Below are 22,934 nucleotides of genomic sequence, written 5' to 3'. Positions count from 1 at the left end.
CTGGAAGGTACTTTCCATTCAAAAAAAAAAAAAAGTCAAAACCTTTCAGGATTTTATTTCTTTTGAAAATTATTCAGAAGCGTTTTCCTTTGACCAACCGAATATAAAATATTGCTTTGTGTTTAAGTCGTTGAAGTCTAAGGGTTAGGGTATTATTAAGGAGGATAAAATCTCAACTCAGTTTTATATGCATATCAGAACATGATTGGCGCTGGTTGTACGTATTAATTAATTTCTTCTTTTCATTAATTGCTTTCACTAGCAGAGCATGATTAATGGGTCCAATAGCTTCCAGATGGCAATGAATATCTGAAAATTAAGTTTTCTGTATGGAGTACTCCTCTGTTGACAATTAGATCTTGGCACTCACAGTTTACAAGAAATATTAGCCAAATCTCTGAAGAGAACTCGGGCTGTCTCTTTATAGTTTTCAATTTTTAAGGAGAGCTCAATCCAAACTTCGTCTACTAAATCTTTGGTGCTTCTAGAGCACGTGAGCTGCCCATGCTTCACCTAAGTCAAATCAGGTCAAATTTCTGTTAAAAGTTAGTTACATAAGGTGAGTGGTTTATGGGCTCCAAGATAACACAGGCAGCTTCAGCTATCAAAGCTGGTTAATGAGTGGTAAAATGTTTAGTGAGTTATGCCGGATGCGTGACTATAGAAGGAAAAATTGGGGAGGATTTCTTTTTAATTTTTTTTTTCCCCCTCTGTTGAGTGACAAACAATCTTGTAACCTTGGAGTTGAAGCAAGGTGGAAAATAAAAATTTAATAGACGGCATGAAAATGAGCTAAAACATCTAAGATTTTCCAGCTTGTGCTAATCTGAAACTTTGTGGAGGTTTAGCTCTTGGCGCATAAGGTGGAGGTTTGGCTAATCAGTAACTTTTTTGGCAAATTGAAGCTCATTGGAGTGACAGCAAATAATCAGATGAAAAACAACGTCACTGAATAGATCAAATGCATAACTGTATATCACTACCTATTGAAAATAAAATCCACATAAATCTTCGAAGATGGTATATTTATCTTCCTTCCATCCCTGAAATTGTAACATCATTCACGGAACAAATTTCTAACTTGATTTCAGTAACTTCTGGCTCTTGATAATCAGATGAAATATTAATGAAAAATGCCGGTTGCTTTGGTGTAGGCAGAGCCATGGTATCGTTACTAAGCATGGAAACAACATCCGACATTGTTGGCCTATCCACTGCCTTGTCTTGGACACACAAAAGACCCACATGAATACATCTGATCACTTCTTCGGGAGAGCATGATTCATCCAATGACGGATCTATTAACTCTAAACCTTTGCCTTCATTCCATAGCTGCCAAGCCTGAAACAGGGAAAAATTTTGCATTTAATAAACTAATACTGCTCAAATTTTAGGTGGATGGATATTTTCAGTACTTACATATCCTACAAGGTTAAGTGGGCGCTCTGTGTCATAACAACCATTGTTCTTCTTGCTGCTTATAATTTCCAGTACCAAAACCCCGAAGCTATATACATCAGATTTCAATGAGACAACACCATTCATTACATACTCCGGAGACATATAGCCACTGAAAAATAATTGAACAATATCAGTATTATAAATTAAGGAAACAAGTTTGTGCGTGCACTAGAGCAAGTGTGTTTTGTATACATACTGTGTTCCAACAATTCTGTTTGTGTTGGCTTCTAATTCATTCATTGCGAAAGTTCTAGCCATGCCAAAATCAGATATTTTTGGATTCATTTGATCATCAAGTAAGATGTTGCTGGCTTTAAGATCCCTGTGAATCACTCTTAATCTTGAATATTTATGGAGATAAAGAAGTCCTTGAACAATCCCTTCGATTATGTTGAAACGTTTCTTCCAATCTAATAATTCCTTTCTACTAGAATCTGTCTCATCGAACAATGAAAAAAAAATGGAATGTTTCTATTAGCAGTTTAGTGGTGAGAGAAATTAATATATCGTTGCAAAATCTTTATGTATATGTTGAAGAGGGACATACCGAAGATAAAGGAATCCAAGCTTTTGTTAGGCAAGTACTCGTATACTAAAAGCCTTTCACCTTTCTGCAGAGAACATCCCAAAAGCCTCACAAGATTAGTATGCTGAAGTTTTGCAATGAGTTTAGCTTCGTTCTTGAACTCCACTATTCCTTGTCCCGAACTTTTTGAGAGTCTCTTTATTGCTATTTCTTGCCCATCCAGTAGCATCCCCTGAAATCATACATTAATTATAATCTAAATATATCAACAGAAAACAAACGAGACAAAAATATTTTACCTTATAAACAGGACCAAAACCACCCTGTCCAAGTCTGTTTGCAGTTGAGAAGTTGTCGGTGGCAGCAGCTATTGTTTGGAAATCAAATATCTTCAAGTCACGCTTCGTGGTTTGATCTTTATTAGCTTGTGCTTTCCTGTTCCCAAATATAGTGGGAAGTGACGATTTATCTCCAAGTTCGCGTAATAGCTTTTGTCGATTCACCATGCTTTCCACTAATTAAGAGGGGTATCAAATTCAAAAGTAGAGTTCAGTAAATGATTCATTAGAGTTCGATCCGTCGTTAAAAGTAGTAATATTGTTCTGTCGGTTGATACCTTTAGCCTTGAGCTTTTTCAATAGCAAAAATGATGCATAGCACAGCACAGGTACCACTGAAGCTACCGCTACCACAATAGCTAAAGACATCCATCGTTTCTCCTCTGCAGTAAACCGAAAGATAGTCGCTTAGTTTGCAATCAAACATTGACCACAATTAAGCTAGAATTAATGCAATGTAATTCACAATTGTGATGATTAATTATACTGTCAATTAATGAAAACGATTCCGGGTTGCATACCTTCAGCCTTGAAGTAATTTCTACGAATTCGATAGCCAAAGTAAAGCCCTGGAGCTGCAGCTACTGCGATGATTAACCAGAGCCACCACTTGCTTTTTCCACCTGCCAAGGATATATCCATAGAAACATATGATGGCTGTATATGCTTCTGTTGACTATTGTGTTTGTCTAATGAAAACGATGAAAATAGCATTAATAATAACTTCAAGACCGAAAGTAAATTTACCTTCCGTGTTAAATAGGTTCGGATTTGCACATCCTTGAAAAGCAGAGCATGAAATATCTCTTCCTAAGTCGTCTATAAGTCCACCGACTGAATCAATCGTTAACACTGGAAATGATGTAACATCTTCATTTACAGAATAAGTTAAGTACCTCTCTTGTTCATTTGAGGTGTAGCTGAAATTGTAGGAACTATTCTGTGGAAAATTGGAATTTAAGGATCCATTTAGCCAAATCCCACTAGTCCAATTTACTTCTGTTCCCTTCCAAATAACCAACTTGTTTGTAACATTGGGGTCCATGCCAATTACGTAAGACCCTTCAGCAGCTGATTCACAACTCCATGATCGCAGAAACCGCCGTTGTCCTGTTCGCAAGTTAATCCCCAGTTTCATCCCCGGCAGAAGCGTATTAGTCGGATAATCAAAGCTCTGCCACAGCTCCCTCCTTACAGATAGTCCATCCGATTTCATCTCATATAGCACCAAATTGCCATTTTTCAGTAAAACAGCGCTAGTAATATTGCCCTTTGCCTGAACCGAACTTATAACAATAGGATCTCTTCTATTGCGTAAAATCTTCAAATTGCCATCAGCACCATCCATAACAAGAGTTGCTGATTCATTGTATAAGATTGGGGTGTCGCGGTTGGCAACCCATACTGGCTGCGGCAGGGTTGCTGTTTCTAAGTCAGACAAACTTGGGGAAGACATATTTTCGTAGCAACCAGGGTGAAAAACGTTGATGTACCTGGAGTAAGTATAGTTACGGTCGTAAGAGGCCAATCTATCTATAGGCCTCTTGTAATAAATGCCCAAGTAACGGTTTCTCATACCATAAGGGCTAAAGAATCCCAACCTGAAGTTGCCATAAGCTGAAACAAGCTCCTCGCCATCTTTCAGGACTTGACCTTGTTGTAATCTGTCAGTCTGGCAATAGCAAAGCCCTGGCAACAGGACTAATAAGATTGGAATGAAGCTCAAAAGGGTGTGATTTTGATTATGACTTGTTATTGCTTTGATAGCCATTAAATGAACTGCATGCATGTGTACTTGCAGAAGCAATTAATATAGCTAACCATGAAGATCATGTAGCTGTGAAGCATGTAGATGCGTTGAAAGAAATCAGGTCACGGCATTGGCTGCTGACGTTTTACAAGAAGGAAGCGTCAAATGATTGAATTTTAGTCAGGGCTGGCTCCTTTGAGAGAATTGGAGGCCTGAGGCGAAAATTCCAATCAAGGATTTTTCTTTTCTTTTCTTTTTTTTTTCTTTTTTATCTTTGGTGTTAAAATAAAACTAGTCATAGAATTAATTTATGGGATCCATATTCTATGTAAAACTTTTCTTCTTCCTTCTTGTGATGCAAAAATTTATGAATTTCAAAAAAATAATAATATTTAATTTATATAATAAAAAGAAGAATAATTCTCAAATGGTGGCCTTATTAATTTTTTATAATTTATCATTCTAGTAAAAAGAATAAAGAAATAACGTGAGTTATTAATGTTAAGGGTCCGGCTATGTTAAAATTATTCTATAATAAAACACTGATAATGACCATACGATTATAAAAATAAATATTAATCTATATTTACTCTTATAATCTAATAGTTATCGGCGGCATTTTATGATAAAGCAACTTCACCGCCGCTGCCTAATGTTAATTATTAACTAACTATGAACTAATAGAGAATTCATATTGACTTGGGCCTTATTTCTCAGCCCTGAATTTAAAACAAAGACTTTTACTGCGTTTTTAAATTATTATAAACAAAACGTTTCTTCGGCCTTTGATGAAAGGAGTACATAAAATCTTGTTATTTTACAATTTGTAAAAGCTTTAGCGCGTGTCTGTTTTAATGTCTAAGTTTTAATTTAGCTTATTTTCATATATTTTTTAATATTTTATCCAAAGTCTTAATGGGAAAAGTAAAGTTTCTTTACTTTTTATTTGAATGATCATGTGTCTAAATGAAATTTTCTTTTTCTTTTTTTTCATTAACTGTATTTATTTACTTCCTAGCAGCAAAAAAAATCAATCCCTTCCATTTTTTTCGCTAACCCAAACGAAATTTTTTAATTAACTAGAACGTTACTTATATGTTACAATAAAATTTCTCTGGATTTCAATTGTTACTTGGTCCAATGCAGGTCGGATACCTAACATACATTCAATTTCAATTGTATGCAAATTCACTTATTGTTAGATAACATTGTTTTATGTAATATCATGTTAAATTCTTGGTTGGACCAAAGGCGATTAGTTATTAAATTTCATTATTTATTCTATATATATATATAAAGTGCTTACCTCACTCTTGGGGCACGATCATATTTGGGGCTGTCATCCGGTCTTCTGAGGGTGATTTTGTTGCGGCAATGAGTGGTTTTCTCCCCGGCAGATTTGAAGCTCGCAAGGCCGAAGCGATTGGCATGCGTGAAGCTCTTAGTTGGCTTAAGAATTTTTCAGTTTTTCATATTATTCTTGAGATGGACAACTTACATGTTTTTAATGCTCTATGTGATATTGTTGTTTATCCTAATGGCTTTGCCTCACTCTTTACGAGATGTTTGTTTTTCTTTTGTTCGTAGATTTGCAAACACCACCGCCCATACTGTTGCTAGGGTGGGGGGTTCTATGTTAGTCCGAATGAGTGGAGTCATGTTCCACCTACCTGGTTGATTAATTTATTAGTTGTTTAATAAACTCTTATTTCCTTAAAACAAAAATAAAGTGCTCACCTTATAAATATTTATAATATATAAATAATACTTGATAACACTGTAAATATATGAATATACTTCCAAATATATATATATATATATATATATATAACACTTTCAAAGATATGTATAAAAATATTAGATTTAATATGTTTTAAGTACATAAAAATAAACAACTTACAATTTAAGATATTAAAAAATCTATTTTTTACACATATATTTCAGACACATTTAAACGTCAGTAACATTCAGACCCTTAATATTTTTTTTTTTTTTTTGAAGATAAGTCTTATGATATCATGTCTTAACTTTTATTCTACCCGAAAAAAAAAATCTAAAACGTAACTTAAGATACAATGAAAAGCAAATATAAATGAAATTCAATTATTTTTAAATACTAATTTTTCTAACGTGGGCCTGAATTTCGGCTGGGATTGCGAGCTCTGAACTTAAGGGCTCGGGCCTGGCCTTTTATACTTGAAACTACCTGAATTTCTAATTTCAAACCAGCTGATCCCTAAATTTGTCCTGCCCATCATCACTCTTGCTGAATTTTGCACCTTCATGCCGTCACTGATCACCCAACACGTTATTAGCGTGTCACACACAAGTGAGAAAAATGAAAAAAAATGGGGTTTTGGCCATTTGCAAAGGGGGTTTCCCGGTTTGGCTTATTTGAAACTAACGACCCCTGGAGTCGTGTTTTTGCTTGCTCTTCTCGGAGAGTCGGAGTTGGCTTTGAGTTTATTTATTTATTTAAGCCCTCTCAATTTTAAGTGCTGAGACACAAATTCCCCATCTCACCGGAATTACTGGTAAGGCCTGCTCTGTTTTTTCTTTTTTCGTTTTTTTCCTTGAATTGTAACTTTCTCGTCTTTTGTTTCCGGTTCTTGTTTCCTGAGTAAAGATTCTATGAAGAGGCATACGTAGTCTGTATACTCCACTCTGATCTTTCAATTTTGTGATACAAATAGATGAATGTGAATGTTGTTATTGTTATTAGATTGCAGAGTTGAACATCATGGATGAGACAGTGGATGCGGATCGGATCTCCGATCTTCCTACTTTTATCATTCATCATATTATGTCCTTCCTCTCTCCAAAAGATGTTGTTCGAACTGGTATTCTGTCTACAACCTGGAGAAAGTTTCAGACTTCATTCCCTGTCTTGGATTTTGATCAAAATAACTTTCTTGTCAAATCAAGAGTTAAACGTGTGTCGCCTTTCAATCTCGAAGACATGATGAGCAGAAAGAATTTTTGTAAGAGCCTGAGGAAATTCATAAGATTCGTGGATGCTTCCCTGCATCGGTTTTGTGAGCTTGGTTTTCCTAAGCAGAAGTTGAGAATATCCGTAAGTCTTCTGGATGTCAAAGAATCTTCTCCACTATTTGATAAATGGGTGGAATTAACCTTGGAGAATGGGGTAAAAGAGCTAGATTTTGAGGTTATAACAGATAAAAACTCTGTCTACACTTTACCTCAGATAATCTTTTCGGCTAAGTTGTTGACTTCTTTGAAGCTATTTGGTTGTAAGTTGGAGCAGACCTCGCATTGCATAAATTTACGTTCTCTCAAGAGGCTTTCTCTAGATGAGGTCTATATGAATGATCAGATGGTCCAAAGCCTTACCCATGAATGCTGTGTACTTGAAGATTTGTCCTTTTTCTACTGTTTTGGTTTGAAGCATTTGCGCATCTCTGAAACTCGCAAACTCAAGTCTTTGATATTTCATTTTCAGTACCAAGATCTTGAAAGTGTTGAAATTGATGTTCCCAGTCTTCAACAGTTAGAACTTTCATTTTCACGAGTACCACGTCTGCTGGACGTGGCTGAATGTCCACATTTGAAGAAGTTAGTCTTATTTTTACCCCATTTTAACGATCGAGAGTTTCATCATCTTATTTCAAAATTTCCCTTGCTTGAGGGTCCCTCCGTAATCTCCTTGGAAACCCTTGAAAGGATTATGATCTCAAGTGATCGGCTTATGCATTTGGAAGTTTACAACTGCAGTGGTTTGAACAGAATCAATGTTGATGCTCCTAATTTGCTTTCCTTTGATTTCGAGGATAATCCAATTCCCATTGTATCAACAAATGCGCCGTGTCCATTGAATGTACACTTTTCGAATTCTGGTGATATTGACACCCGTTGGTACCTTAATTAAATGGAATTTCTTGGAGCATTCAATCAAATTGGAGAGCTCCACTTATCTCTCAACTATAAGCAGGTACGTTTATATGTGCCATAACTTCGATTATATTTTATTAATGCCATTTTTTCTTTTGATTATCCTGATTTTTTTTCCTTTTGCCTGTATTTATTTCTCATGATTTATATAGGTCTTATTTAATATAGACGAGTTCAGAAGCTGCCACCCTTCACTCCCTCTTCAAGTTGAGAGTCTGTCCCTATTTATGGAATCCTTCAGCCTTTATATGGATGTGGTACCATCGGAGTATGAAATTTTGTTGGATGACCTTTTTTGGATTTTTTACCCTAAGAATTTGTGTTTGTCTCCTGAGAACTGGCGCTATCGCCCATTTGTTACGGTATGTTTTGTTTTAGCATTAGTTGTTATACTTACTTGAGTGAATCTTTAATCCTCATTTATGTTGGAATCCAGTACAAAGAAGAAAACAGTAGGAATCCTATAGTTGTAACATGATCTTTTCTCGGTAGTATTTGGTTGGGGTATGTGGAAAAGTAGGCTAAAAGTAATTGTTTATACAACATCATAGCTTAAGATAAAATACAAGCTCTGACTGGTTGAAACAAGTATACGAACAAAAATCATGAAAGAAAAATGCTCAGTTCTCATTTTTGCTTTTTGAGGAGAACTGCCTGCATTTTGTTGCTAGATCAAGGGGGGATTACTGCTAGTCAATGAAACGACAAGTTTTATCTGTTGTTGATCGGTTTCAGAGGTTGTAATCATATTTAATGTTAACTGAATCGTGTGATGTTTGTGTGAATTGCAGTGGTTTTATGACCATCTTCAGAATATAAGTACAAACTGTTGCAATGGTTGTCAAATCAAGTGTTGGCGGCATTATTTAAAGGGTATTAACACTGAGAGCTTCGATCCCTTACAAGAATCAAGTGAGGTTAGTTATGCAGATGTACCCTCTTGAGGATATAAGGTTAATAATTCAGATGAATTGATGGATCGATGGCCTCTACTTCCCCAGGGAGATTTGTGGCTGCGGCTTGATTGGTGCTTTCCCGTACTTAATGAGTAGTTGCGACAAGCCACAACGTTCTCGTGACTGAGGCATTACCATTGTGAATCTGCGGTTGCTAAAGATAGCTGTATTATATTCTTTAATATACTATATATAGAGAGAGTTAAGAATGTGTGTTGTTCTTATCTTTTAGTTTGGTGCATGCTGCTAACAAGAGCTAGCACCATCCAAAAGTTTCAAATTCAAACAAACCTGAGCCATCCAGAGAGGAAATGCTTTTATTTTTCAAACCTCAAGCTCAATTTTATTGTGAAGGGGTGATTAGACTTTTTTTTTTTCCTTTACCCCTTTGCACTAAGGGGAACGCCTTGTCTGAGTAAAAATGTTGAGATTTTTCTTTGATGAAAGAGTGTTCTCGGTTTGATGAGATTGTTCCTATATCGGCACTATACAATTAATTATATATTTCCTGCTTTCTTTGATACCCCTTTACCTGGATTTCATGAAGGCGTTGAGTCTAAATTTTGTTATTCAATTTTATAACATGTAGCTCAGTAATTTACCTTAAATCAATTACCAACCTGTTGTATTGTGCATGTATTCCACAAGCAAATGCAAAAGTAAACCTTCTTAGTATTCAACTAATTAGCGAGTCATTTACAAGAAGCAAAAATAAAAATAATGGAGAAAAAAAAAAGTTCATTCAAGTATTTATTGCATTGTCTGGCGCTTGATTATTTGTAACATCTAAATAGTGCTTCTATACTAGATAACATTATAAATATATGAATATACTTCCAAATATATATAACAATTTCAAAGATATAAGTGTAAAAATATTAGATTTAAGATGTTTTAAGTTTATAAAAACAAACAACTTGCAATTTATACTTAGATATTAAAAATAACTCTCAATATTTTTATTTATTTTATTTTTTGAAGATAAATCTTACTGTTGTCATGTCTTAATGTAAACTGTAAGTTGCTGTTTAAATATGACAATGTCAGAGGGATAATATGATCTTTTCATATAATACAAGTGATAATTTAATAGTATAATAAGTAATAATTAGAGAATTTAAGGGTATACAAGTGATAATTTTCATTTACTTTAATTTAAATTTCAAGGATAAAATTTAACTTTAATTTAATTTTCCTATAAAAAAAAAAGAAATTTAAGTTTCAAAGGTAAAATCATCATTTCACTATAATTACATTAACTTTCAAACGGTAACTAACGATTTAGTGGTTAGCAAATAGCTTTTGTTAATTTACGGTGAACAATTGATACACCCTTAAAATTTTGTAGTATTTTTAATAACATAACAAATTTACTGTACAGTGTACATGAATGATAATTTTTCTTAATTAATTATTAATCAAAGACGATTCTATGTTACATCACATCAACGCTACATTTTATCAAAGCTTTTTTTTATATATATACAAAGCCAAGACTAAATTAAAATCCCTATAACACTCCTTTCAAATGTTCATTTTCAAAATCCTCTCGATTTTTGTTTGGGTTGGATTTTTCCAGTAACGTTTGAAAATATGGTCAACCTCAATCTACTCAGAACTCATTAGTATCGAGCTGACCTCGTAAGTACGACCTGGAGCCTATGTTGGCAATCTAGTTTACAGATACAACCTGAGATTTATGTGAACAATCGGGTTTAAAAATACAACCTTGAACCTACATGAATGACAGGAAAATTCACCAGCCCCACCTGGAAATGAAGAAATCCGACCTCAAAATTTATTTGTCCGACCCGGGAATTAGCTTGACATGGAAAGTTATTAGTTTAAATAACGTGGCCTAATTTTTAGGGAAGTTGTACGCCACGATTTGTTAAATCGTCTCCAATTATTAACCACTCGCAACTACTGAAGAAGGTGGGCTAAAGTTAAGGTGGTAACCACCCACGACCAAGGGCTATTTAAGCTGAAGAGGGCAACAGAGAAAGCAGTTAGCAAAAATTAACCAAAAACTCTACAAGTGACCTATCTAAGAGCCTTAACATTCCCTACCAGATTTTTAGTTCCTCTATCAGAAAATTCCTTTATTTCGAACTCATTCACAATTCTTCAATTTCATTTTTATCTCTTCATACACAATTTTTAACTTAAGCATCGGAGGGTCTGAGTCGGAACCCCACCGGCGTATCCTAACCGTGTTTTCTAATTGACATGTACAGAAAATTGCGGTCATATTAGCGTTTAAGCTTGGATTCGCGCTGTAATTCCCCAAAAGAAACAAATTCAGCTGTTGATGTCGTTTTTCAACATCAACAGTTTTATTGTTAAAGATAAAATTAACATATATTCTAAAATAATGAATCTGTGTATTAAAATTAATTATTTTCTCGTCAAATATGATTAAAAATTTTTTCTTTTTAAATTACATACAAATCCTAAAATATTAAATTTATCCTAAAATATTTTATTATATAATTTCTATCTTTATAACTTCAACTTAATTAAATTTTCATTCAAATTAAAAAGTAAATTAATTTATGTTAGCTCATTTAAGTAATTTCATGGCAAAGGGCTCGGGCCTGGCGTGGCATATTCGAAACAACCCAAATTTCTAATTACATCTGAACCGATTTCTAAATGTACCCCCCATCACTTTGTTAAATTTTTGCACCTTCATGCCTTTCGCCGGTCTACTTAGGAGTGGGCATTTTACCTGATCCGACCCGACCCGACCCGATAAATTTCGGGTTCGGGTCGGGATCGAAACCATATCGGTTTGAAATTTACAAACCCGATTGGGTTGTGATCGGTTCGGGTCAAACCCGACCCGATCCGAATACCCGATCAGGTTCTCAAAAAAAAAAAAAAAATTTAAGCTAAGCTAACACTGCACACACACACACACGCTGCTTGGCTGCTGCACAACACACACACACAACTTGTCACAAGTTGCACAGCACACAGCCGCACCCACACACACATACGCTGCTGCACACACACAACACAAGTCACAAGCTGCACACTTGCACAGCACACACACAGAAATGCAGAATGACAAAACAGAACAGAACAGAACACACACGAGCTGCACAGCACACACACACGCTGACTCGAACTGACCCGAATTGACCCGAACTGACCTGAATTGACCCGAACTCAATCCAACCCATTTTAAATCCAACCCGAACATAACCCGTATTATTGACCCGACCTGAACCGACCCGAACTGCTGTTTTCTGATGACAGCTAGATCAGCAAGAATTTGTTGTTGGGTGACCATGTCAAAGCTGATGCAATCGTTGACTTAGCACAGTTCAGCCTCGCTCAGCTCTATCAAATGTCAATGGAGCTCAGAGGAAGGTTACTTCTATTAAGAGGCGGTGAAGGTATTGAGATCTCTAAGAAAGTGTGCTCTAGTTTCGTGAGCACTATGTTCGGGTCGGGTCAATAATTCGGGTTATGTTCGGATTGGTTCTTGTCTAACCCGAAACCCGATTGGGTTGACCCGAACCCGATTTTGCCACCCCTAGTCTACTCCACACATTATTAACATGTAGTATATTAGCGTTAGTTGTTATACTAACTTGAGTGAATCTTTAATCCTCATTTATGTCGGAATCCAGTGCAAAGAAGAAAACAGTAGGAATCCTATAGTTGTAACATGATCTTTTCTAGGTAGTATTTGGTTGGGGTATGTGGAAAAGTAGGCTAAAAGTAATTGTTTATACAACATCATATCTTAAGATAAAATACAAGCTCTGACTGGTTGAAACAAGTATACGAACACATATCATGAAAGAAGAATGCTCAGTTTTCATTTTTGCTTTTTGAGGAGAGCTGCCTGCATGTTGTTTCTAGATCAAGGGACGATTGCTGCTGGAGTTGCTATATTAAGTCAATGAAACGACAAGTTTTATCGGTTGTTGATCAGTTTCAGGGGTTGTAATCATATTTAACGTTAACTGAATCGTGTGATGTTTGTGTGAATTGCAGTGGTTTTATGACCATCTTCGGAATAGAAGTACAAACTGTTGCAATGGTCGTCAAATCAAGTGTTGGCGGCATTTTTTAAAGGGTATTAACGTCGAGAGCTTCGATCCCTTACCAGTATCAAGTGAGGTTAATTATCCAGATGTACCCTCTCAAGGATATAAGGTTATTAATTCAGATGAATTGATGGATCGGTGGCCTCTCCTTCCCCAGGGAGATTTGTGGCTACGGCTTGATTGGTGCTTTCCTGAGTAGTTGCGACGAGCTACAATGTTCTAGTGACTGAGGCATTACCATTGTGAATCTCCGGTTGCTAAATATAGCTATATTATATTCTTTAATATAATACATATAAAGAGAGTTAGGAACGTATGTTGTTCTCATCTTTTAGTTTGGTGCATGCTGCTAACAAATTGGAAAGCTAACACTATCTCTCTATTATAGCTAGGTATGTTTATATGTTCCATATAATTGATTACAATATTTCATTTAAGCTAGCTTTGTCACTTTTCCTTAATATTATTCCTTTTTTTTTTTTTAAGTTTACCTCTATTCGCTTCTTGTGATTTATGTACCACTAGCCATGCAGATGAAATTCTTATATTAGACATGTATTGGTAAATTTTCCCATCTATGGAATATATATGATAAGATTTTGGATTTAATTAGCATTTACTAGTTGACATATAAAGCACATGGACATTTGTGAGGAAGTTTCACGGCATGTGTTTATATATTCGATTGTTCTGATATCGAGATTTTTATTTTCAGTTTGCTGTTTTAAAATAAAAACATATGTATTCAAAGTGTGAAGGGGGAGCTTATGCAAGCTCATTGACTCGCGTCAGATAAAGATAACAGAGTCCAAATGACAAGCAATAATTGAAAAAAAAAAATTTGAACCCAAATAGTCAAACAAAGACAATACAAAATTGAATTCAGAATTCTATATTAGATGACTCATTTCAAACTTTTGAAAGATATATAAGACCGTGATTAAAACATGTGACTACAATTTTTTTTTTTTACTTTTCTTTGATATAATATTATACTGCACATATGACATAGAAAATTTATTCAATTTCTTAGATCAATTCCGGAATAATCAATCCTGATAAAAATTATCAAGTGCGAATGTCTAAATATAAATATGATATTACCCTATTCATTGTAATAATTAATTGAACATAAACACTATAATAGTTAACTTGAATTGTTGCCGCGTGCGAGCGGTTTAAGTTGATATATATAGCCATGGATATTGCTTGATGATAAGTGCTGGTATATTTGATGATAAGTCGAGCACTATCTATCCCCATTATTTCACACGATAGGCACACATCACTTTACTTTAACTACAAATGATCGCATGAGGCTTCACTTTACGTGCACATCCGACATGTCACACGTCCCATTGGCACAAAAAGTGGCACATCCAGTGGGTGATGCGTCCCAATGTCCCATGGCCACACCAAATCAATAACTGTCCTTCTGCCCATGAAGCTGACAATATGACATCACTACGCCTACCAATCATGTAAAAATTTCGATCAAAATTCGGACCCACCACCATGCAAAATTCCAAAACCTTTGGTTCGTGAATCAGCGGTGGCCTTTGCGTCATCCTCTTGCACTGATAGCAAAATCAATTGGTAAAACCAAAAAGGTGGTGAAACACTAGGCTAAAAGCACCAAGAAAACACAGTGCTGAAACGTGGCAACATGCTACTGGTGGTTTGAAGTAAAAGTTGGCCGTTTCCTCATTCACGCAACCCCCCAACAAAATAGCAACCGGTGGCTTTTGTTTCTGTATTAAATTTAGTTTTCTTCCTCTTTTGTACGAAACAGAGAGCTGTATCTCTCAATCCTCTGTAAATTCTCTAAGCGAAGTATTGTTTTTTCTTTTTCATTCTCTCTGTCTTCTCTGCTTCCTGAGAAATGCAATTTGAAGCAGAAATTGAGAATTTTTAGCGGATAAAAGTGTGTTTTAGAGCATCTTTTCAATTGCCATCTTCATTTCTAAGCAAAGATATGAAATGGGTGATCAGAAAAGGATTGTGTGAATACTAATAAATCAAAAAAAAAAAAAAAAAAGAAGCTTCAATATTTAAGAGGTTTTTGCCTAGACTCTGTATCTATATCAGGTTTTTATTCCGTGTAAGAAAAAGAGTGTACAAATTTGAAGACTTTTTCTGTTTTCTCTTATTTTATCTTATTCTTGTTTTCTTTTGGCATATATAACACCAGGAGGAGTAATAAGATTAGCTGATTAGGATTTGTGCTGTTGATAACTCAAAGGGCAGTTTCAAATTTGGTCAATTTTCCTATCGGGGAATGAGAGTGAGGGAATTATGGATTTTTGGCCGGAGTTTATGGCAAGTAGCTGGGGAAGAGAGTTTGTGGCCGGAGGTTTTGGTGGCATTGCCGGAGTAGTCTCCGGTTACCCGCTTGACACTCTGCGTATCCAGCAGCAGAGCTCTACTTCCGGCTCAGCCTTCAGCATCTTGCGTCGTACGGTGGCCACTGAAGGTCCTCAAGCTCTCTACAGAGGCATGGGTGCCCCATTAGCTTCAGTCACCTTTCAGGTTTGTTCCGGTGCCTTCTTTTTTTCATTTTTGACATAAAAGTGATCTTAAAAACTACCCGCGAATATCTTCTATTTTATTATTTTTTGATAATTTGATTAGGTCTATGTTTTAAGTTCAGTTTCCTTTTCTATGTTTGATCCAAGTTGGTACGATATCTGAGTGCTTTTAAATTTGAAGTTTTGTTTGGGATCATGTGGATAGCCTTTAGAACCTTATCTTTGATTCCGCAGATGAGTGTTCACAACCAGATTGATGCTATCAATGATTGTTTGGTCCCAACAGTCTTGTTCCAATTTAGATTCGTTTTGTGTTTCTTATTGAAGCTGTTGTTTAAGAGTGGAATTGGAATATGTACTGCGGGGGCTAGACTTCTAGGTAGAAGTTGCTTTTGCAATGGTATTTTCATGCTTTTTAGAATGATGGGTGGTGATTTTTCTTGGATTTATAGAACCGTCACCTTCATCAGCCCGAAATTATTAGCCAGTATCCAATATCTTACGTAGCTTATCAATTTTAATTGTTCGCGATATGCACTTTAATCAATGGTGTGGTCATATTTTTCACATATCTGGCTTTCAATCACAATCAGTGAGGCCTTTTGTCTCTTTCAATATTCAACGAAGCTTGGCCTTATCTTCCTGTCCTCTGCCTTGCTGGTGATTCCAAGTATAACTGGTAATGCCAGTTTTATACGCAATATGAGTGAAATTTCTTTTGGCATAGGCAACTAGATTAACCTAGCCAGCAGTTCACCAAATGAATTTATTTAGAACTTCTGCATGTGAGACGCAATAGGAGGTATCCAAACTTGCCATCAATTCAAAAAAATAATCAGTAATGAATTAATTCAACGTCCATTTGAAACGTATAATTAGCTGCCTCAATCAGCAGCACTTTGATTGATATCACGAGAATCCACTCAGGAAACTGTTGACGACAGATTTAACACATCAACTTAAACCAAAAAAAAAAAAAAAAGTATTGAGACTAAAGCTTTCCATGGTGTAATGTATGTTTAATGGTTTCTCAAGTGTTAGTTTGATTCAAATTTTCCGTCTGCGCACATTTGATGGGTAGGAAAGTTAACATGTATGTTCGTGATATGCTGACAATAAGTTTGGCTGTTGCAGAATGCCATGGTTTTCCAGATCTACGCCATCCTCTCTCGAGCACTTGATCCATCCATTTCAGCCAAGGAACCTCCTTCCTACAAAGTAGTTGCTCTGGCAGGAGTTGGTACAGGAGCAATCCAGAGTCTTATACTCTCTCCTGTTGAACTCGTAAAAATCCGTCTTCAGTTGCAAGGTTCAAATTATACAAGATCCAAACAAGCAGATCGCTACAAAGGCCCTACCGATGTTGCCAGAAGCATACTGAGGAGAGAAGGATTACGAGGCATATATCGAGGACTTAGTATCACTGTCCTCAGAGATGCACCTTCTCATGGCTTCTACTTCTGGACATATGAATGCATGAGAGAGCAGCTTCATCCTGGCTGCAGAAAGAACGGCCAGGAAAGCTTACAAACAATGCTAGTAGCCGGAGGATTAGCAGGAGTTGCTAGCTGGGTCTGCTGCTATCCATTAGATGTCGTGAAAACTAGACTGCAAGCGCAATCACCATCTTCTGTACTAAAATACAATGGCATCGTTGATTGTTTTTATAAAAGTGTAAAAGCAGACGGTTACAGCGTACTCTGGAGAGGATTGGGAGCTGCAGTTGCAAGAGCGTTTGTGGTGAATGGGGCTATATTCGCTGCTTACGAGGTTGCATTGAGGTGTTTGTTCCATAATGGAAGCATACAAACAGAGAATACAATTTAGGAGTCATCAGTTACTGGCCGTTTAGCGGGTCATTTTACATCTGTAATGATTATTAAATAGCAATTTATTAGAACTGCAACATTAAGAGAGAGAATTGGCAACTTGGAAATCCACACACGCACAAACCACGCACGCCACCAAGAAACAAAATAAACTATCTTGCATTTCTGTTAAAAACTCTGTTCCTACACTATGCGCAGTCTTCAAGAATTCAACAGTAAAACAATTTTTTCAGAACTATTTGCAACATCAAATGAGTACATTGAATATACAGACTGACCGTTTATTATAAGCAAATATATGGAAATCACATATATGCTCCAGTATAGCTGACTAGAATAGACTAGTTACACCAAATATGCAATAAATCCACCATCATCCTCTGACTCAGTATCCTCCAAGCCGGAACTACTTTCCGCCAACACATGCGGATCATTATAGTGCTTAACAGCCTGAACAATTGCCTGAACTTGCTTATATGGATCCACACAGCTGAATATTTCTGAACCTATATACACACCATCACACCCCAACTGCATCATAAGTGCTGCATCAGCAGGAGTCCAAATGCCTCCAGCTGCAAATAGAAGAACGGGAAGCCTACCAATCTGCCTAATCTGTGCAACAAGATCATAAGGCACTGCCATTTTCTTCGCAAATGTAAAAACCTCATCTTCATCAGCATTTGTCAAATTTCTCACTTCCATCATCACTGACCTCACAATCTGAACTGTCTCAACAATGCTATCTGGCCCGGAGGAACTCCACCTAGATCTGCTCCCTTGCATCCAAATTATGGTTGCGCCTTCAGTCACCCTCATGAATGCCTCCTCAAGATGTTTACAGCCACAAGCAAATGGAACACAGAAATTATGCTTATTGATATAGTTATCATTGTCAGCAATACCAAGGAGTTCACTTTCATCGAGATAGTCTACACCAATAGCTTCCAGTATCTGTGCTTCCACAAAATGTCCCACACGAACTCTTGCCATTACGGGAATGGAGACTGCTTGCTTGATTTCCTTAATGAGATCGGGAGTTGGCATACGAGGTGTCCCATGGTGAACAACAATGGAGCATGCTCCAGCTTCCTCAGCAATCTTGGCTTCTTCAGCATCACTCACTTCAATAATCACTCCACCTTGCAGTTTTTGGACTAGCTCCATCCTGATGGTGAATTGGTTGTTGTTGCCATAAACCATGGTGCGACTATTATGAACTGGGACAAAACCATCAGCCATTGCCAAAAGTTCCAGAAATGATTGGACTAAAAGAAAGAAAGGCAAGAAAAGAGTTGAATTGTTTTTGTGTTGGCTTTGTCATAATCTTCTGTTAAATCATAGCAATATGCAAAGAAAGGCATAGGAATATACAAAGCTTCGGGAAGACATGGAAAAAGTAGGAAACAAGGTATTGCTTGCTAAATATAAAAGGCCTGGTATGGAAAGTAGGGATTATTCAAAAACAAGTAAAATGTAGAAAGAACATTGGATAGGAATCAAGGAAAGAGGAGGGAAGGTATTGCTTGGAGAAATTGACAAGCTTTGAACGAGCTCGAAAGCAGTGAAAGCCAAGACACCAATCAATTGTATAATTATACACTATTTCTAAGAGAGATCTTCATGCAGAGGTTTGATACAAAAATATAGAAGAGTACCCATAGACCTTTGAGAATATAAAGGATACAACCAGCAGAAAAACATTAGATATAGGCACAGGATTAGTCAATCACTACCAAATCAAATGCCAAAATTTCGATTACTACGCATGAGTGTCTACTAAACTGAAGAAACAGTAAATAATAGACCATTGACAGAATCCATATGGTCATAAGTGCCAAGTGCCAATTAATGTTGCAATCATGGAAAATTTATAGAATCATAAATAAAAGAGTGAACATAATTACATTAATAAACACAACTAGGGTACCCAGCTAACAAACATATTTCAGTAAATATAAGTTCACAAGCATGCTCTTAATTAAATATTACTCCAGAAGACTTGGCAAACTTATAAGCAAACCTGTTTTTAATTCATTCTGGTATTCAGTAGAATGAAATGCAACATACAACAGTTTCAGGTAACAATATCACTAAAGAGTAAACACAACAAGAAACAGAACAGACTAATATTAGCCTAGAAAGAACAGAAGCATAAGCTCAGTGACATACAAGCAAGCTACATTACTTAAATCAAGACCCACTAAAAGTCTAAAACTAAACCCCGCTCTGACCAAACTGCTCGATCCTGTCATCACTGAGATTAATCCCCGCCATCGCATCCTCCAACCCGCAACTACTCTCCACCAAAACATGAGGATCATTATAATGCCTAACAGCCTGCACAATACCCCTCACCTTCTTGTACGGATCTGAGCACTCAAAAACCTCTGATCCCACAAACACACCATCACATCCCAACTGCATCATCAGTGCGGCATCAGCAGGTGTCACAACACCTCCTGCAGCAAATTGCACCACGGGCAACCTTCCCATTTGTTTAGTTTGAGCCACCAAATCATACGGAGCCGCTATCTTCTTAGCAAACGTGAAGACCTCATCTTCATCCATGTTATTCAAAATTCGAATATCTCCCATTAACGACCTCACATTTTTAACAGTCTCGACAATATTACCAGAATTTAACAAATCCCCTTGTATTCTTATCATAGCAGCTCCTTCTCTAATTCTCCTCAAAGCTTCACCAAGATTCCTACAACCACACACAAACGGGAACCTAAAGTTATGTTTGTTAATAAAATTATATTCATCAGCTAATCCTAAAACCTCACTCTCGTCAATGTAATCGAGCCCAATACTTTCAAGAATCTGCGCTTCAACAAAATGCCCAACACGAACACGTGACATAACGGGGACTGAAACGGCGCGTTTAACGCTTTTAACAAGAGAAGGATCCGGCATGCGCTTAATGCCGGGCCGGCTGGGCTCGGATACCATGATAGAACAGGCGCCAGCTGCTTCGGCGATCTTGGCTTGTTCCACACTGGAGACTTCAACAATGGCCCCGCCACGTAGCATTTGGGCAAGGCCGGCTTTGATCGAAAACGGGTTTTTCTTGGCGTCAGTAATGGCGCTGCCACCGTACACTGTGACCGCTCCGTCTTCGGCCATTGCAAAGGCGTTTGCAAAAATGTCTCACTGATGCAAGAAGCGTAGTAATTGAATCGTTTGATCGAGTACTGGGTTTCTTTTTGTGGAAAGGGGTTTATAAAATTGAAGGGAGAGCGAGGATTGGGGCGAGTTCGAGAAGGTTCTGAAGAGCTTCGAAGGTGGGGTTAGTCGGTGGGGAATTGATTGATTAGTGTAGAAATTTCGACACCTTTCCAAGCGTTGAAGAGCATGAAGTCTTGGAATTGAGTGTTCCAGGGTATAAGTGCCAGAACACCGAATCTTAAAGACAAAATCACAAAATACGTGTGGTTTTTACTGTTGGTTAATTTCACTGATCCCCCTTATATTATTTGTTAATATTTTTAATAGTTAAAGTTCAAAATTAATCACCTACCTTTCCTATTACAGTATTACCATCTTACTACACAGTAATTTTCGATCTATGCCATGCCTACGAATAAATATTTACAAAAGAGCGTGTAAAAGGGTAAACAACCTTAGGTTAAGTTTAGAATTCTTTGAAATAATTTAAATAAAAAAACTAAAATGAACCAATACAAATTAGGTTCGCTGATTAGTTTAATTAGTCAATTTATTTATTTTATTTTATTGTAGTTACTTTTTAAAACTTAATTAGAAAAAAATCCATGATTCAGAATTTTATGAATCCAACTAAAACTTCTCTAAACCGAATTGATTCGAATAAAATATCAACTTTATGTTGTTAGAAACTCAAATTTATTCCCTCCACGTGATGGGAAGAGTCTTACCATTCTCTCTCATAAGATTACATCACAAAAACACATTCATTTTATGATTTTTTTTTAGGGTACACTAACCTTAGTTTAAATGATTCAATTAAGTTACAACCAGCTGTAACTTACTCCTCTCATATGAACAGTAACACAGTAGTGGGACTTAGGTAATACAAGAACATAAATAATAAAGAGGTATGGACCAACGCATGTGTGTGTGAACACATCACAATTGTATAAAATTGGAAGCTTTAATTACAACAACCTTGTTAAAAGTTTATGATTTCATATTATATACATTACTCATCTAATCTAATACGATTATAACATAGATTTAGTAATGCCCTGAAAATAACTAAAAAATAAAATAAAAACCAAAAGAGGATAAGATTTACCTTACACTTACATATATAAATAAAGTAGAAAAAGAATTATGAAATTTTTTTCTTTGCAAAATAATGTTATTTGAACACATTCAAGCACATAAAATTAGACATGATATTTAAAACATAACTAATTTATTTAAAGAAAAAGAACTGATACACCCCAAATTTTTAGAAAAAGAGATATAAAATTTCTTAACATTCTGAAAATGGCATTTAAATCCTAATTTTTTAATAATTGCTAGTTTATCTAAAAATCCTCCTCCAAAAATCACAAACCCATCAATTGATTATTAATCACAAACCCTCCTCCCTAATCCAAAAGCAAAGTCTCCGCTTTTAATTTTAATCCTTTTGGATTCCCATTGTGACTCCGGTTTTTCTTCTGTACGGTAAGTCAGTTTCAATTACGTGCTCGTTTTCCTTTTTCTTTGTATCCCAAATGATTTGAAAGAGAAAAAAAAAAAGAATCCTTCTTTTGGGGGTTATTCTCCATTTTCACCCGTGATTGTTGATTTGAGAATCATATGTTTAATTTTTAATGACTTCAGAGCACTGCATGTGGCGGCATGAGCAGTGGCTCTAGGGCACGAGCGAAAATGATACAGGTAGTGTTGTCATTATTTATGTTATTGTCGGTTCTCGAGTCATTTGGATGCATGAATGGAGAGACAACAAGTGGGTTTAAAGGTTCTGCAGTGGAAGTTGATATGGAGGTGACTGGAGTTTGTCGGGGTTGAGATCTATAATGATAAAAGTTGAAGGGTGGGGATGGAGGCCACTGGAGATGATGTTACGGTGAATGCATTGATGATTTCATGTCTATTGGATATGCTAATAACTAATTAGTACTATTAAGGTCGAGTATTGTTCTAACAGCTTTCAATTTTCTTGTAATTGGTCTTTTTTTTTTTTTGATTTTATTGTTGATCATTGAAGTTTAAATGGTTTACATGTGTTTGAAGAATTGTGCTATTGATATGGCTTCAATAAACTTTGTAATATGAAATGAAGTTTAATTAAATTTTTAGGTGTTCGTAATTTTATGAATAATTTATGGGTGAATTGCGCAACTAGTAATTATTTTTTATGACAAGTCCGAAGATAATATATTGAACTTATACGCTAAAGGGAGATTATGGTAATTATAAGTTGAAAATAAATTTTCTGTGTTAAACTAATGTAATCTGTTAAGAAATTAGGGTTTAAATTTTTTTTTTTCAAAATGTTAAAGAATTTTACACCCATTTCTTTAAAATGCCATGTGAAACTGTGTAAAAGATCAAAAGAAATTAAAAAATTT

General features: G+C 36.0%; 5 protein-coding genes across 6 annotated transcripts; 2 read left to right on the top strand and 3 right to left on the bottom strand.

Moving 5' to 3' along the window:
- Nucleotides 1–955: 955 nt before the first annotated feature.
- Nucleotides 956–4,151, bottom strand: LOC18037776 (G-type lectin S-receptor-like serine/threonine-protein kinase CES101). Its single transcript, XM_006426918.2, has 8 exons — nucleotides 3,073–4,151; nucleotides 2,847–2,948; nucleotides 2,604–2,708; nucleotides 2,287–2,501; nucleotides 2,009–2,219; nucleotides 1,658–1,895; nucleotides 1,420–1,570; nucleotides 956–1,341 (listed from the first exon to the last, which is right to left on the bottom strand). The coding sequence occupies exons 1-8, from the start codon at nucleotides 4,112–4,114 to the stop codon at nucleotides 1,027–1,029; spliced, it is 2,379 nt and encodes a 792-aa protein (XP_006426981.2). The 5' UTR covers nucleotides 4,115–4,151; the 3' UTR covers nucleotides 956–1,026.
- A 2,223-nt stretch (nucleotides 4,152–6,374) lies between these two features.
- On the top strand, nucleotides 6,375–9,461 carry LOC18037780 (putative F-box/FBD/LRR-repeat protein At5g44950). Of its 2 annotated transcripts, XM_024180088.1 has the most exons (5): nucleotides 6,375–6,609; nucleotides 6,798–8,024; nucleotides 8,137–8,346; nucleotides 8,776–8,901; nucleotides 8,986–9,006. In XM_024180088.1, exon 2 carries the CDS (start codon nucleotides 6,816–6,818, stop codon nucleotides 7,959–7,961), a length of 1,146 nt encoding a protein of 381 aa, XP_024035856.1. In that variant the 5' UTR covers nucleotides 6,375–6,609; nucleotides 6,798–6,815; the 3' UTR covers nucleotides 7,962–8,024; nucleotides 8,137–8,346; nucleotides 8,776–8,901; nucleotides 8,986–9,006. The 2 variants fall into 2 exon arrangements, with proteins under 2 accessions (XP_024035856.1, XP_006426980.1); XM_006426917.2 differs by having other exon boundaries at nucleotides 8,776–9,461.
- A 5,276-nt stretch (nucleotides 9,462–14,737) lies between these two features.
- On the top strand, nucleotides 14,738–17,453 carry LOC18037779 (mitochondrial arginine transporter BAC2). The gene is made up of 3 exons (XM_006426916.2): nucleotides 14,738–15,062; nucleotides 15,196–15,533; nucleotides 16,667–17,453. Exons 2-3 carry the CDS (start codon nucleotides 15,300–15,302, stop codon nucleotides 17,357–17,359), a joined length of 927 nt encoding a protein of 308 aa, XP_006426979.1. The 5' UTR covers nucleotides 14,738–15,062; nucleotides 15,196–15,299; the 3' UTR covers nucleotides 17,360–17,453.
- Nucleotides 17,454–17,558: 105 nt separating this feature from the next.
- Nucleotides 17,559–18,610, bottom strand: LOC18036890 (pyridoxal 5'-phosphate synthase-like subunit PDX1.2). Its single transcript, XM_006426914.2, has one exon. It carries the CDS (start codon nucleotides 18,601–18,603, stop codon nucleotides 17,707–17,709), a length of 897 nt encoding a protein of 298 aa, XP_006426977.2. The 5' UTR covers nucleotides 18,604–18,610; the 3' UTR covers nucleotides 17,559–17,706.
- Nucleotides 18,611–19,398: 788 nt separating this feature from the next.
- Nucleotides 19,399–20,734, bottom strand: LOC18037825 (pyridoxal 5'-phosphate synthase-like subunit PDX1.2). The gene has a single exon (XM_006426913.2). The coding sequence runs from the start codon at nucleotides 20,491–20,493 to the stop codon at nucleotides 19,579–19,581; it is 915 nt and encodes a 304-aa protein (XP_006426976.1). The 5' UTR covers nucleotides 20,494–20,734; the 3' UTR covers nucleotides 19,399–19,578.
- Nucleotides 20,735–22,934: the final 2,200 nt, after the last annotated feature.

Source organism: Citrus clementina, unplaced genomic scaffold, assembly GCF_000493195.1.
Source record: "Citrus clementina cultivar Clemenules unplaced genomic scaffold, Citrus_clementina_v1.0 scaffold_7, whole genome shotgun sequence".
In the NCBI taxonomy this organism is placed as follows: Eukaryota; Viridiplantae; Streptophyta; class Magnoliopsida; order Sapindales; family Rutaceae; genus Citrus; species Citrus x clementina.
The sequence above is the reverse complement of the archived record's forward strand: the minus strand, read 5'-3'. Positions and strand labels throughout refer to the sequence as shown.